At 41.3% G+C, this 16,521-nt stretch overlaps 1 protein-coding gene across 1 annotated transcript in view; it reads left to right on the forward strand.

Moving 5' to 3' along the window:
• Positions 1 to 1,162: 1,162 nt before the first annotated feature.
• Positions 1,163 to 16,521, forward strand: part of SIK2 (salt inducible kinase 2) — a 125,284-nt gene continuing 109,925 nt past the window's right edge. Inside the window, exon 1 of the mRNA XM_055132756.1 lies at positions 1,163 to 1,425. Coding sequence (XP_054988731.1) covers positions 1,291 to 1,425 — 135 coding nt within the window. The 5' untranslated portion in view covers positions 1,163 to 1,290. The remainder of the gene's footprint in view (positions 1,426 to 16,521) is intronic.

The following is a 16,521-nucleotide window of genomic DNA, read 5'->3' on the forward strand; positions in this document are numbered from 1 at the left end:
CAGAGGTGCTGGATGTGATTAGTGCTATACCTGGTGGTGCAGGGTGGGGGTTTATGCAGTGCTAGGGATGGAACCCCCGGTCTAACGCTTACAAGGCCCGAATGCCAGGCCACTGAAAAGCCATTTCTCTGAGGTTTCTTTCCGTGAAGAACAGCATTTAGACATGAAGACTGGGAGAAGAAGGGTTTTCAAAAGACTAAAATTAAGTTATACCTGTTTCTCTGAGGCACCACACAGAGGCGAGGCCAGAGTGGGGATTTGCCATCCTAACTCTAGCTTGGCCTGAGTGACTTTGGCAATTCCCTTCATTCCTTGGTGCTCGAGTCCTCACTTGCAAAAAAGAAAAGAAAAGAAGAAAAGATAAGAACTAAGTAAATATTTCTTCATTATGTGTTCCTCCACTCCCACCCCGGGGTGACCAAATCTTTTGGGACTCGTATCTCCCCTCTCCTGAGGCATGTGCCCTGACAGGGTAAGCGACCATGTGCCTTCGTGCATTCGAGGCTCTGAAGCCCGCTGGAGGCTCAGGTGCCCGGATGGAGCATCTCCGGGGCCTCTTCACAGCGAACCACCATCCCGCGGGTCTCTCACGAGACCGTGTCGCTGTGGGAATGATTCCTCCGAGACATCGAAATGTGGGGCGATTTATATAGAAATACGATGACGCGGGTGGCGGTGGGGAGGTGGGGTGGAAATACAGAGCAAGGAGGCTGCGCGGGAGGCGCTGCCCGACCGCGGCTCCCCTCTCAGGCCGCACGGAGGGCGCGCTCCCAGTCCCAGGTGAGAGGTTTTGGCGGGAAGCTCCGCGCCGGTGGGCGGAGGAGAGACGGAGCGCCGGGGTCCCCCTCGCTTGCACCCCTCCGCTCCGCCCACCAGGGCTCGCTCTTGCCCTTCGGCTCGGCCGCCGGAGAACGAGGCGGGCCCGGCGGCGACCCCGCCCCCCCCCCCCCCCCCCCGGCCGGGGCGAAAGGGTGAGGAGAACAAGAGGGCGCCCGAGCCCGAGCCCGGAAGGAACGCGCCGTCCAGGCCCCGCCCACCTCCCCCGCCCTCCGCCGACGTCGGCGGGGCTCCGGTCGCCATGGTGACCAATCGAGGCCCGGTCCCGCCCCCGCCCCCCGGCCCCGGCCCCCTGACGTCGGTGCGCGTCAGCGGCGGCGCGCGCCTGGCTGGGCCCTGGGAGCCGGAGGGACTGAGCCCGGGAGCCAGCGGAGCGGTCGTCGTCGCCCGCGCCGAGCCGCGCCGCCCGCCCGCCCGCGCTCCAGTCCGCCGTGTCTAGCAGCGGGGCCCAGCATGGTCATGGCGGATGGCCCGAGGCACTTGCAGCGCGGGCCGGTCCGGGTGGGGTTCTACGACATCGAGGGCACCCTGGGCAAGGGCAACTTCGCCGTGGTGAAGCTGGGGCGGCACCGGATCACCAAGACGGAGGTGCGGCCCGGGGCTTGGCGGGAGCGTCCCGGGCGAGGGAGTCGGGAGAGGAGCTGTTTACCGAGGGGAGGGGGGGACGCTGGCAGGACCCGAGGGGTTGGTGGGGGTCAGTAGTCCTGGGCTAGAGGGCCCGGGGGCGGTGCGCCCGAGCGGGGTCGTGGCGCCGGGCGGGGAGGGCGCCCGGGTCCCCGATACCGAGTGTCGTCCGGTTGGAAACCCGCCGGGGCTCTGCCTTCCCTGCGCCGCCCCCGGCGGCCGCGCGGAATTCCGCCCCGCGCCGCCCACCCGGGCCGTGACCCGCCGGGTGGCCTCGGCTCGGGGAGCCCAAGTTCCGCGTCTGTCCCCGTTTTCGGCTGGGGGTGGGGTGGCAGGGGGAGTCTCGGGGCTGCGGGGCTGCGGGGTGCGGGACGTCGCCGGCCCCGAGGAAGCGCGCGGGGCTGGGGCATTGCGTGGGCCCCGTGACCCCGGCGCCCCGGGTGGCGAGAACGCCCGCGCGGACCCCGCGCCCATCTCTTCTGCGCCGACCCCCACCCCTCACCCCCCCATCCCCTTTCGCCCCGCAGCGCCCCTGATTCGGTGTCAGGCGAGCCTGGTCCTCCAGCTTGAGACGTACCCACCTAAGAACTGCAGACAAAAGGGCCGGTTTTAGATGGTCAGCGGTGCATAGGCACCGCCGGTGGCTGGGTCTTTTCTTGAGCCCCGGGTTGTTCCCTGGACCAGGTGTGCCTTATCTGGCTCCGAGGACGCGCTCCCGAAGAAACCACGGCAGATTTTGCTTCCCTACTCTTAGAGACCTCACTCCCTGGCTTCCTGCCGGCGAACCCCGCACGCCCCCACCCGCCTCCCCAGTTGCACATTCTAATGCACCGCACATATTTTCTCACGTCTTTCGTACCTAGATCCCCCTTTCCCGCCCCCCGCCTTGCTTCCCCAGCCTCAAGCTGCTCTCCTCGGGGTCTCTATTTTAAGAGGTGCAAATTAAAGACTTTGGGCTGGGGGGCGGGGGGGGGGTGGGGGCACGGGGACGGGACGGGACGGTAGAAGCAAAAGCATTCTTTTAGAATAATCCTTGAGGATTTTTTGTTGCTGCTTGTTTGCTTGCTTCTTGACGCACTCACTTCTGCCTTATTGTAGTTCCATCCTGGAGCTTCATCCTTTTTTCGTGCTCTTTCCGTTTTCTTCCTATTCCGTTTTTCTACTTATCACTATGAACATACATGAGTTTGAAGGTGGTATAAAGTAGGACTTATTTCCCCCTGAATGGCTACTGAAAATGGGGGTGATTTTTTTTTTTCTTCTTCTGGAACTGTTGCTCTTAGAAGTTTGGCTTAATGTGAAGGAATCCATTTGCAAAGGAAGGGCAGTATCTTTGTGACATCTTCACTTTTTGTCGGGCCGTGCTGATCCCGTGCTGGCCAAATCTTTCTTTCTTTCTTTCTTTCTTTCTTTCTTTCTTTCTTTCTTTCTTTCTTTCTTTCTTTCTTTCTTTCTTTCTTTCTTTCTTTCTTTCTCTCTTCCTTTCTTCTTTGCTTCTTTCTTTCTTTTTATAGCATCAGGACCAAGGTTACAGCTTTTTTCTTATGCAGATTTCCTAGTGTTGGAGATTTAAGTTGACTTCGAACTGAAAAATAATGCGACTACAGTGAGATTACTAAATATTTGCACAGTTTAATCTGACCCCAGCATTTTTAAAATGAAGAAGGAAATTGGTTCCATTCCTCTAAAAGAACTATGACCTAATGCCATGCCATTTCCCCTTTAAATTACATGAAGATGAGGCATTTCTGATGTGGTTTTTTTTATTACTTGCTTAGTGACCGTCTAAACATCAAACAAATTGTACATTGCAGGGAACTTCCACCAAACTTTTCAATTATATTGTTGTGATTTGATTCCCAGCCCATACGTTCATTGTATTTTTTTCATCATCCGTTCTTATCAGTATTAGTTGCAAGATTTAAGTAAGTCCCTTGTTACTTGTTAGGTTAAATTAAGCATCCATTTAAAACTGCTTAAGTGGAACTGATAGTGACAGCTTAGAGGTTGACAGTTCAAACTGTGTCCCCTTAAACTAACAAATCTTGTAGAGCTAGGGGGCACTGTGGAGTAGTTTCATGGGTTTTGGCTAGGAAGAGGGAGTGAGATCAATGCATTTGTAATTGAAGGCATAGGTCAGATCATGGAAAAGAACTCAGGTCCTAAATTAGTGTGTGTAGTTTTTGTTTACAAAATGACTTAAAAGCTAACTCTTTAGTTCATAGATCACATCTCCCCTGGGTTTTTCTAAAGATGACCTTAACACTAAAAGAAACTGAGTTTAAGATAGGTGATTTGTAGTAATTTGGTGTAATAGGATATTTTAAATTGAGGATGGTGAGAAAAATAATCAGCAGGACCAAAAGTTCCTGTTGATCTCAAGCTTTTTCTTTGTGAACTCTTATTGTAATACATATTAAGAATTGTTTAGCATGCATACACCATTGTTTTTAAAACTATACTATTATTGGGATGTTTTGGTTTGGGGGCCACACCCAGTGATGCTCAAGGCTTACTCCTGGCTCTGTGCTCAGAGATTGTTCCTGGCAGGGCTCAGGGACTATATGGGGACTGGGGACTGAATGTGGATTGACTGCGTGTAAGGCAAGAGCCTTCCCAGCTCAACAAATGTTCTAGCTCCTACAAATTGAAATTTTTAAGGGGTGTTCACTATCTTCATTAACTGGATAAATCATCTGTGTTTTTACTGAATAAGACTACCTCATATACTAAGAGATGGCTGCTAAAATTAAACTTTTATTTAACATTACTTTAGATTCCCATTACAGGTCTCTCCCCACCTCCCCTGCCCCAAGTTTGAATCAAAGACAAATTTTACGGCTTAGTTTAAACATTTATGATGAACAGTTGGACCCCTTTATTTTTAATTGACTCTTTTTCATCCCTTGTTCTGTATCACTGAAACTTGGTGTGTTTTGACTAAGCTTAGAAAATCCAAAACTGCCTTTTAGGGAAAAAGAGTTAGTAGACAAAGGGACCTTCATTTTGGCCTATCAAATAGCTAAACATTGTTTAAGGACTATATTTACATCGTCATCCAAAGCAGTATTCTTCAGTAGATTTCTATGTAAATTTTGCACACAAAAGAGAAGGCAGGTGGTGGTAGAATCCAGCTTCCTAATATAAAACTCATAAAAGCTTTGTAGTATTGGTTTGTGGTTATGAATTAAAGTAGCTAATTTTATAAAAATTAGCATAATGGGGAAAGAATAATAGCATTTAGACTGTCAAAACTATTTTCGGCAGTACTGGTTGCTAGTTTGCTATGAAGGGAGTGTCCTTGAGAAGTGTTTTATTAATACTATACTAGTAAGGAACTGTTTCCTTTTATCTAATTGTATGACTGGTTTGGGTTTTGCTAAATAAAATTCCAGAAAAGCCATTATGCTCTCACATATCTTTTGTTTTCTATTAAAAATATATAGTCATAATATATGACATATAAAGAAGAGGAGTTAGTGTACAAAGAAAGCCCTTGCAACACACACCAAAAAAAATTATAATTCTTCCACCAATAGGGCAAAGTCATTTTTAATCTTATGTCATATTTCCCTCTGGTCTTCTTAATGGATTTTTCCATAGATGAGATCACATTGACTTACTTACGTAAATTGTATCTTTTTCCCTATTAATCTTTATAGCATAAGCATTTTGTTTATCTCTATTTTCATAAAGTAACTTTGAGGTGTTTTCCTTGCATGTGGTGGAGTCAGGTTTGATCCCTGGCACCATATGTGAAAGTTACAGAGTGTTTCTTAAGGACAGACCAGGAGTAAGCCCTGATCATTGTAAGGTATGGCCCCCAAACAAAAACAAAACCACGAAGTTCATAGAGGTTCTAAAAATTACCTATTCAAATGGCAGGTGCTGGGCTACATACTTATCTTTAAGAGAACCTGGAATGAAAAACTGAAATTTTAAGGACATCTGAAAACTGTTTTTTGTACACTGAAAAACCATGTGCATTTGGGGGCTTTCAATTTACGAATGACACCTGAACTTCTACCTTAAAATATAAGGTTTTTTTATTTGTTAAGCTTTCCAAACTGAAGTACTAAAATTGCATTTTTAGGGAAAGGAAAAGTCATACAACATACAGTATTTGCTGAAAAAGATAACTGATTGTTTGATACATTTGAATTTTATATTTTCCCTGAAAAATTTAATACTTCTCTTGGAAAAGCAACTTGCAAGTGATATCTCATTTCTACAAATGGAAAAAACCTCCCCTATAGTAGTTCATCTGGGCTAAGGACTGGATGAGGAATTAACTGCAGAGGCATGAGGAATCTTTTGTGGATGGCAAATATAATGTGAGCCTTGATTGTGGTGGTGTGATCTTGCGTGAATGCGGTTGCCAAACTTATTGGATTGCAAACTTTAAGTAAATATGTCTTATTTTGTACCTAATTTCTCAATAAAACTGATGTGTTATAAAGGATTTGAATAAAGAACAAGTTATTAGAACTTTAAAAAAAAAAAGACTGCTCTTGCTATAAATCTTTGCACTGAAGTATTCCAGATTTCAAGAATCAGCTATACTATGTACAACAAAAGGACTTGTTTCCAAATTTAATCACTTATATTTCTATGGGACTGGAATTACAGCACAGCGGGTAGGGCGTTCGCCTTGCATGCTACCGGGTTCGATTCTTCCATCCCTCTCAGAGTGCCCAGCAAGCTACCGAGAGTATCCCTCCTGCACAGCAGAGCCTGGCAAGCTCCCCATGTCGTATTTGATATGCCCAAAACAGTAACAACAATTCTCACAATGGAAACTTTACTGGTGCCTGCTTGAGCAAATCGAAGACCAACAGAACAACAGTGACAGACCGTGATATTTCTATGATCTTAGTGTATTAAAATTGTTTTCATCATGGACAATAGTGCTTGTTATAAATAGTTCTTGGATCCCTCTAACAAGTAATACTTTGCAAATTTTTCTGCTAAATATTGTTCAAAGTGGTTTATACTTTTAGGGAAATACATATATGCAAAGTAAGAGTTGTATAAAATTTTATATGCTCTAAAAATATCTAATTTTAACAGTTTAGTGCATCTGATTTTAATTCCTCTGGGAAATTCTATCTCAGCTTAGGCAGTTAAGAAAACATTTATTTGGAAATAACTGAAACTGACCTCCATTCTTGGATTCACATGATGATATTTGATTTATGACCCATTGCTGATGGCAGATTTACTGCCTTAGAGCCAAATGGATTCCAGAAGTCTTTCTTTCCTCTTTAATATACCTGTTGCCTCTTCTACCTTTCATCTTCATACTTTTGAAATAGTTATTATATGAAAAAAGTTTCTTTATGTGGAACATTTATGGGGAAAATACCCCATGTATTCCAGTTGAGATCATTTTAATTCCTCTGGGAAATTCTATCTCAGCTTAGGCAGTTAAGAAAACATTTTTTCTTTTTATTAATTTTTAATGTTATATTAACATTAATTTTAATGTTATATTAACATTACAACATAACAAAGTTATATTTGTAATGTTACAATTATACAGTTATATAATTCATCAAACACTCTTTTGTTTTAAAAATTGTTTAAGTATTTTTAAAAGATTAGGAGATAGCTTATGGATGAGTTAAACTGAAAAATTATGCTAAAATATAAGTCCTTTAAAGTGAACATGCCATTTCTGTTTTCCCAGTTCCAAAAGATATGCATATTTAGTGTGGTCTGGTTTTAAAAAGCTCTGAGAAGAAAACAAACATTCTTAGTTATACATTCAGACCATGGGAGAACCATTGTATTTCCTTCGTATCTTCTTAGTTATCCACATATATTTTATATGTATGTAATAAAAGTGTTATTTTTCTATATGCTCTATCTTTTGCTTATAGTAGCATTGTAGCACTGTCATCCCGTTCTTCATTGATTTGCTTGAGCAGACATCAGTAACGTCTCTATTGTGAAACTTGTTACTGTTTTTGGCATATCGAATATGCCATGGGTAGCTTGCCAGGCGCTGCTGTGTGGGCAGGATACTTTTGGTAGCTTGCCAGGATGCTTATAGTATATTAATATTTTAAAAGAAAAACTGTCTAAAGAGGGGCTGGAGCAATAGCACAGAGGGTAGGGCGTTTGCCTTGCACGCGGCCGACCCGGGTTCGATTCCCAGCATCCCATATGGTCCCCTGAGCACTGCCAGGTGGTAATTCCTGAGTGCGGAGCCAGGAGTGAGCCCTGTGCATCGCCGGGTGTGACCCAAAAAAGCAAAAAAAAAAAAAAAAAAAAAAAAAAAAAAAAAAAACTGTCTAAAGAATAATTAAAGGTATTCTGTTACCATCTACATTTTGTTTAATCAGTTTCCTATTATTGAACATTTTATTTTTTCTCTCTTGCTGTTTATCATTGTCACTGTCACTGTCATCCTGTTGCTCATCGATTTGCTCGAGTGGGCACCAGTAACATCTCCATTGTGAGACTTGTTACTGTTTTTGGCATATTGAATACGCCAGGGGTAGCTTGCCAGGCTCTGCCGTGCGGGCGAGATACTCTCGGTAGCTTGCCGGGCTCTCTGAGAGGGACGAAGAAATCGAACCCGGGTCGGCTGAATGCAAGGTGAACGCCCTACCTGCTGCGCTATCGTTCCAGCCCGTACTCAAGTTCATACTAAAGTTGTTGTGTGTTTTTTTTAAAGTATACGCTGGGGGCTGGAGCAATAGCATAGCGGGTAGGGCTTTTGCCATGCTTGCAGCCGACCCAAGTTTGCTTCCCAGCATCCTATATGGTCCTATACCTCTTTGATTGTTTCATTAAGGTAATCCCACCAATGAATTTCTGGGTCAAGTAGGAAAATTAATAAAAATAAAGATACTTATCCTTATATTCATATATGATAGACTGAAATGCCAAATTCATTCTAGAAAAGAGTATCATAAATTACACAAGAAATAATTCATATATTTATCAGGACTGTTCATACATTTCCCCCAGTTTGTTAGGAAAAATAGTATTTTTACTTTAATTTGCAATTCTTTGATCAGCTTAATGACACCGTTTTATACGATGACCAGTGGCCCTTTTTTATGTGTGACTTGCTTTTTTGGTTCTTTGACCTATATTTTTTAATTGGGTTGTCTCTTTTGTTTATTTTTTTTATTTTGGAAAGATAAGTTTTAATTGCTTCTTTTAAAGTCTTAAGAATTCTCAGTTCAAGATCAGAAGATCAGGGAGGTAGCTCAAAGGGCTAGAGTATATGTTTTGCACCAGAGAACCTGTATTCAATCCTGAGCACTACCTGGTGCCCCCAGAAACTATGGGAATGACCCTGAGCAGCAAGCTGGAAACAGCCCCGGAGCACCAATGTGATGTGAGCCCCTCCCCCAGATTAAGTAAAAAGAATCATCAGCTCAATTTTCATGGATTTATGAGTGTAGTAAAATTTACTTTTCCTCCAGTCTGTCTTCCTTACCCACCAATATAAAACTCAAAATCTTAATTAATTTTTATTAAATATTCTTGGGGGAGGGGGACAGAGGATAGAACAGTAGGCAGGATGCTTGCCTTGTACACAGATGACGCAAACTCTGTCCCTGGCACCCCATATGATATAGTCCCCTGAGCACCAGCAGGAGTGATGCCTGAGTACAGAGCCAGAAGTAAGCCCTAAGCACTGGGTTTGGTCCAGACACACACACACACACACACACACACACACACACACAGAGGAATTGAACCCAGGGGCCTTACACAAGCAAGACAAACCCTTTATTGCTGAGTCACCTTCCAGAGAAAGTACAGTTATTCTTTAAAGATAACTAGAGAACTTTAAGTTAGTTTTACTGCTGACTTTGACTACTTTCAGAAATTCTTTTACTGTAGACCACTCCAGTCATGTTACAACTTTTGAGTCAAATGATAGACTAGTATTTGATTCCACCATAATTTTATGTAACAGCTTTAAAAGTTAAATTTAAATTTCTAATTGTATGATGGGCTGGAGCGACAGCGTAGCAGATAGGGTGTTCGCCTTGCACGAGATTCTCCACCCCTCTCAGAGAGCCCGGCAAGCTACCGAGAGTATCTCGCCAGCACGGCAGAGCCTGGCAAGCTACCTGTGGCATATTCAATATGCTAAAAAGCAGTAACAAGTCTCACAATGGAAACATTACTGGTGCCCGCTTGAGCAAATCGATGAGCAAAACGGGATGACAGTGACAGTGACAATTGTATGATAACAATAATGCTCCTTGGCATGTCAAGGAAGCAGTTTGGTTGGAGTAAGGGTATCAGTGGTAATAGCTCTAAAGCAGATATTGCCTCAGACAGCCAACATATTAGTCTCTCTGATTTGTTACAGGAAGAACAGCTCTTATTATAGAATTTCCTTTTAAAGTCCCCTAAAGCTACTTTGGTACCTGTAATTGCTTTAGGTCCATGAGATTAATATTTTTATGACAAGTGAAATGAGTTTTTCTAAATAATATTAAGTTTTATTTGAAAAATAAAAAATTCCTTTTATGTTATCAGTTTCAGTGTCCTAAAAAGCTCTACTTTTTATGTTAATTCCTTTTCTTCCAGATTTTTGTTTTAGGAGCTTCAGTGGCATAATTGCTAAGTGCACAGTACTAACATGTTTTACATAGATACTTTATACTAATATTAAACAACATTTTTTGCTTAACACAGTTATAAACATTTCTATGTAATCTTAATTGATATTTAAATCTTGTAGCCATTTTAGAGGTCATTTAGAAAATAAATGACTAATATTTTACAGATTGATAAATTAATGTTTAAATATAGCTGGATTTTACTGTACTTTTTAAAATTAAATAGTAAGTTTTGCTCATTAGAATTACCATAGCAGAGTGTAATGCAGGGAAAAGACTGATATTTTTTGCCTCATGATATTTTTTATTTATATTGTAATTTTTTCTAATATTTTTCTTTGAATGCTTTATGTTGACTATGTTTGTATCCTGATTTTTTACATTGTTTTGCAGTTTGGGGATCAAAACCGGGAACCCTTTCATTTAATATTTTAACCTAAGAATTTCTCCATCTTATTAGAAGGATTTTTTTTTTTTTTTTGCTTTTTGGGTCACACCCGGCAACGCTCAGAGTCACTCCTGGCTCAACACTCAGAAATTACCCCTGGCGGTTCTCAGGGAATCATATGGGATGCTGGGAATCGAACCGGGTTGGCCAACTGCAAGGCAAACCGCCTACCCACTGTACTATCGCTCCAGCACCAGAAGGAACTATTTTAATAATAGTTGTATAATAGTCGTGATGTAAACTTACAGTAATCCATATATTACTAAATTATTTCCATTATTTATGAATGACATTCTTGCATATATTTACACATCAGTCTTCAAATTATTTCTTCAGTAATTACTCAGAAGTAATATCCTTGGACTAAATAGAATGGATGATTTAAATTTTTTTTAATTTAGTTAAAGAATAATGATTTACAAAATTATTTATAGCTGGGTTTTAGGCATCGAATATTTCAACACCAATTCCACCACCAGTGTCACTTCCCTCCACCGATGTTCCCATGCTCTCTCACACTGCCCTCACCCACCACCTGCCACCTGACAGTGCACATTTCACAGTTCTGCAGTTGTAGTTTAGATCTCATGTTTTCAGTGTTATTGAATCTGTGTTTTGGATAAATGGCTATGCCACTCTCCCACAGCACCAGTGTAACTGAGGTCTCTCACTCCCATCATCCCTTTATTTCTCTTTCTCTTCTTCCTCCCCCACCCTTGATTTTTTTCTTTCACTATTTTACTCCTGTACTCTGGGGTCAAGGCTAATCTGGACACTCCCCCCTCACACTTTACTACATTATATTTCTTCATCCAGTTATTCTGTATACCACTGACAAGTGCAGTCATCCTGTGTTTGTCCTTCTGACTTACTTCACTCAACATGATTTATCTTCGAGTTCCAATCAGGTTGCCGAAAATTGTGTGACTTCATCTTTCCTTGCAGCTGCATAGTATTCCATTGTGTATATATACAGATAGATACACATACATAATTTATATACATATATATACACCACTTCTGCATAATCCAAAATGGATGATTTTTAAGGTTCTTGATAAAGAGTGCCAGGGTTTTTTTTCTTATTACTGTTCATGGTTTTTCTCCCTTGCAGTAGGGTGTGGGTGGCGGTACTGGAAGGGGCTCCTTAATAGTCCTGCTGAAAATCACCAGAACTATATCCGTTACAGAGGTCATGCTTTTCCAAGGTCAAACCTAAGCCCTCATATCCTGTGTGTGTAAATCCATGTAAGTTAGCCTTTTGAGGTATATCCCTAACCCAAGGATACCAAAATCTTACAGAAAAAAGACATTATACTTATCCCAGGAATATATAAAAGTGACCATGTAATTGTACCCTAGTTTAGAAGATTTGATCCTTTGTTATTTTAGTGAATATAAGTGGTAAACTGGTATTTTATTATTTTAATCCACATTTTTCTATTTTTGAAATGAAATATTCAGTGTTGCTCCTTTACATGGGATTTAAATAGTAACCATTCTATTATATCCACCATGCCTTCCAAAATTGTATTGCAAACCTATTCCCTAGCAGAAGGAATATCAATTTCCTACCATCATAAAATGGTATTTTAAAAGAGAGTGCATGTATTATTAGGAATTACAGGGTTGTATAATTTATATTGATAATAATAGAAAAGATATCCTTTAGTTAATAGAGTCCCTTGCTTTAGTTAATAGACTATTTAGTTAATAGTCTCCCTTGTTGTGGCTCTGGGGGTTTTGTTCTTGGTACTGTGTTTAGACCTAAGAAAGTAATGCAGAGAATAAGGTCTTAGAAATCTACATTTCTAGTTTTCTTTAAAGTCAATTATTAGAACACAGCACTTTTGTAAAGTGGAAAAATACATACGTTTTGGAGAAATCCCAAGATGCGGATTTTTTTGGTGGTAAAGTTTGCTTTCCAAAATGTGCTCCCTTTGTTCTCACAGGCTTTGAAGGTAGGAAATGGATTTCATTAATTTTTGTGTACCAGACATAATTTCAGTCATACAACATGTGTTTAATAAATGTGTGAATAACAGGCTATTTGAGATCATGAAAAGACTGAACTTGGAGTTAGAAGGCTCGCAGTTTTCCCCATTAATTCACTTGGGCTTTTGGAACGTATGTAGATTTACGTAACACCTCTTAAAACCTTAGATTCTTCAACTCAGACTGGTTTCCCCAAATACTGTACAAATTTGAGATACAGGTGATATGAAATATGTTTGAGTATCTTATTAAATTAAAAAGCACTATGTAGCTAGGGGCTGGGGCTGGAGTGATAGCACAGTGGGTAGGGCATTTGCCTTGGCTGACTCGGGTTCGATTCCTCTGCCCCTCTCGGAGAGCCCGGCAAGCTACCAAAAGTATCTCGACCACACGGCAGAGCCTGGCAAGCTACCCGTGGTGTATTCGATATGCCAAAAACAGTAACAACAAGTCTCACAATGTCGACGTTACTGGTGCTCGCTCGAGCAAATCAATGAGCAATGGGATGACAGTGTTACAGTGATACAGTGATGTAGCTGGGGCCAGAGAAATAGTTCAAGTGGTGTAGCACATACTTAGCATGAGCAGGGCCCCAAACTCAACCCCCAGCATGGCCTGCATACCCTGCCCTCTTCCGTCTCAGCAAAGCCAGATGAAGCCCTCCTGAGCACTATTGGGGGGCGGCAGGGGTTGCTCTTTAAAATAAAAAAAAAAAGAAACAAAAAACAGTAGTTGTGAAAGTCAATATAATTATCCCTATTATTGTTTTGCCAAGAAATACTGGTAAAGAGTTCCATTGTTAAGAAATTACCTGGAAGAAAGACCTAGGAAATAGTACAGGGGTTAGGGCATACATGCGCACAACCTAGGTTCTGTCCCTGGCAGCACATAGCCTGAGCTTAGCCCTGAGCACACACCCAGTCCCACAGCCCCCTGCAGCACCAGCGTGTCCGTGTTCTGGCTCTGCAGGGCTGAGCAGCACCACTCCTTGGCCTCCGACTCAGCTGAGTGTCAGCCACAGTTATCCCTTGTGCCTCTACACATTGCTTGAGATGCACAAAAAAAAGGAAAAAAAAAGGAAAATTACCTGCAAAAGTATGGCAGAGATTGCTTGCAAGACAATTAGCAACAATTTCACTTCTTCTTCCTGAGCCTCCAACAAATGATTTCTTGCCCTTCCTGACATTAGGTATGGTCACATAACCAAATTCTAAGTAGTGGAGTGGCCACAAATAATGTGGGGCAATACCAGACATGGCCCATAAAAACCTTTCATGGGCTCCTCAGAGCTTTCTCCTCTGCCTGTCTGGCCAGAAAAGGAGGACCACCTACTCACTGGCTTCACCCATTCACGTTTGCTCCATCAGCAGGAAAAAATCTTCCATTGTCTCTGAGTCATATTTTGGGGGGGAATCCACATGTTACAGCAGCCAAATTAACCCTATTTATAACAAGAAAGATATGCTGTGCTTTTTCAGTGCTTTTTCATAATTTCTTATAGCAGTTTCACAATAACAAATAATAGTGTGAAGATATAAGTAAACAGACTTGTGGAATGAATGTACTATATAAATGTGTGTATGTTTATGGACTGTGCATACATTTACTATACAGCATTCTTCAACCTTGTTATATCTGTGGACCAATACCTGTCCAGTATTAGAAGCCACAGACATTTGGTTCGAACCAAGGTGAAGGAGTCTGATAGTTTCCAAACTTCCTACACCTGCAGACTGGCACCAGTCTGTGGACCAGCGGTTGAAGATCTGATACATAGTGTATATGAAATGAGAAATGACATTGTTTCCCAAAAGAAAATCAAGGATTGGAGCCTGAGCATTAGTACAGCAGGGAGGATGCTTGTACATGGCCGACCCAGGTTCAATTTTCAGCATCCTGTGTGGTCCCCCAAGGACTACCAGAAGTAATTCCTGAGTGCAGAGCTAGGAGTAATCCCCGAGCACTGGCCAGGTGTGACCTCAAACCACTACCCCCTGCCCCCAGAAAGAGAAAAAACGAAAAAAAAAATCAAGGGATTACATTTTGCGATTTGTGAAATTTCTTGTTTGAAAAAAGTTAAATAATGTGGATTATGACTATTTTAAAAGACAGTAATTTATATATTTTTCTTTTCATTGTAACCAAGGCTCCAACAGAGTATAATAGAGGAAATACCAATTAAAGCAATAACTGTTGCTTTAATTAGTATTTAGTATCTAAAGAATTGCTCTAATTGGTATTTAGTATCCAAATTTTTCTTTAATGTTAAATATTATATTCAAGATAACTTATACTAAAATTTTCTTAATTATTCATATTGAAATTTTTATTTTCTCTTCGATTGTTTTTCTTCTTATTACAGTCGAGTCCCATTTTATTGTAAAAGCTTCTTGTTGGTGAAAAGATCGTGTATCTAGACACACTCCAGAAATTGTAGGACAGAAATTTTCTTCAAAATAATGCTTATTCTGTGAAACTCCCTGTGAAATCTCCCTAGGGAATATTGAGGAAATTCAAGTATACACTTACATTTTTATCTGGCAATTATTAGACAAAGTAACAAATAACTGATAATAAGTAACAAAGTAATGGATAATAGTGAGCATTGAAATTTTCCTTAGTGGGAGGTGGGGAACACATTAAATATTTTTAGGTTTGAGGTTGTTCAGTAATATTTCAAACAGCAAGTATAGTATTTAATTTACTTACTTAATCTAGGAAAGTTTAGCACCTTTTGCATTATTGAACATTTTGTTGATGGAAATGTAAAAATTACTCCCAAACATATTAAAAATAGCTATCATGGGGCTGGAGTGATAGCACAAGGGTGTTTGCCTTGCACACAGCCAATGCAGGTTCAATTCCCAGCATCCCATATGGTCCCCTGAGCACCACCAGGAGTAATTCCTGAGTGCAGAGCTAGGAGTAACCCCTGTGCTACGCCAGGTGTGACCCAAAAAGCAAAAAAAAAAAAAGCTATCACAAAACCTTTGTATTTTACTGTCCACATAATACGTATTCTTTTTAAGCAGTAGATTTAATTTTATGCATTATAATTAGTAATCTGACTTCTCCTGAGAAATTTGAGATCTTCTATGGGTTACAGTTATTTCAATTCAGAAAACAAGCTATGGATAGCAAATTAGAAATAGGAAAAGTAAGAAATAAACCTTACACTAGAGATTTCTAAGGGATAACAGCAAAGAACACTTTGGCCATATGAGAAGATGGTAGGACTGGAGTAATAGTACAGCAGGTAGGGCACTTGCCTTATAGGTGACTAACCTGGGTCCGATCCCTAGCACCCCAAATGGTCCCCTGAGGAGAGTGAACCCTGAGTGCTGAGTCAGGGTTAAGCTCTGAGCACTGCTGGATGAGGTTCTGAAAAAAAAAAAAAGATTTAAAAAAAGAAAAAAAAACAGTAGTTGCCAGTTAGCTAGAAAACCTTATTTCTCAACCAAATATATGCTATTTTTAAATAAATCTTCTTGGTTGCATGAATGATTTCTGACAACCTAAATCGCCTTCAGATGTAATTGTTTCAAAATATTAACCTTAGAAATGGTTTGTGTGCCTAGTCAATTATTATAGGAAGAGGCCACATTTTCTTATTATAATAAACTACATCTAAGAAAATTAAATTTGTGGTTGAAAAAAATAGTACAATGGGATACAATTCTTGCAGTATACATAATTTACCCTGGTTCAATCCCCAGAACAACATATTATCATCTGAGCCTTGCCAGGAGTGATCCCTGAGTACAGAGCCAGGAGTAAGCCCTAAGTACCTCCAGATGTGGTCCCAAACCCTTGACCTCCCCTCCCAGAAAAAAAGAAGAAAAGAAAATTTTGGTATTGCTGTAACATTAGAGTTTTCAACTCTAATGTTTTTCAAAATAAAAATGTATTTTTTTAATGTAGAAGGGTTTTGTAACTTTTTCTTTAGCCTTTTATTCCTTCTCAGAATAGAGTATGTCTGTTCTCTAGGACCTTCACTTACTTTTAAGAACAGTCTTATTT

This window comes from Sorex araneus, chromosome 3 (assembly GCF_027595985.1).
Source record: "Sorex araneus isolate mSorAra2 chromosome 3, mSorAra2.pri, whole genome shotgun sequence".
NCBI classification, from domain to species: Eukaryota; Metazoa; Chordata; class Mammalia; order Eulipotyphla; family Soricidae; genus Sorex; species Sorex araneus.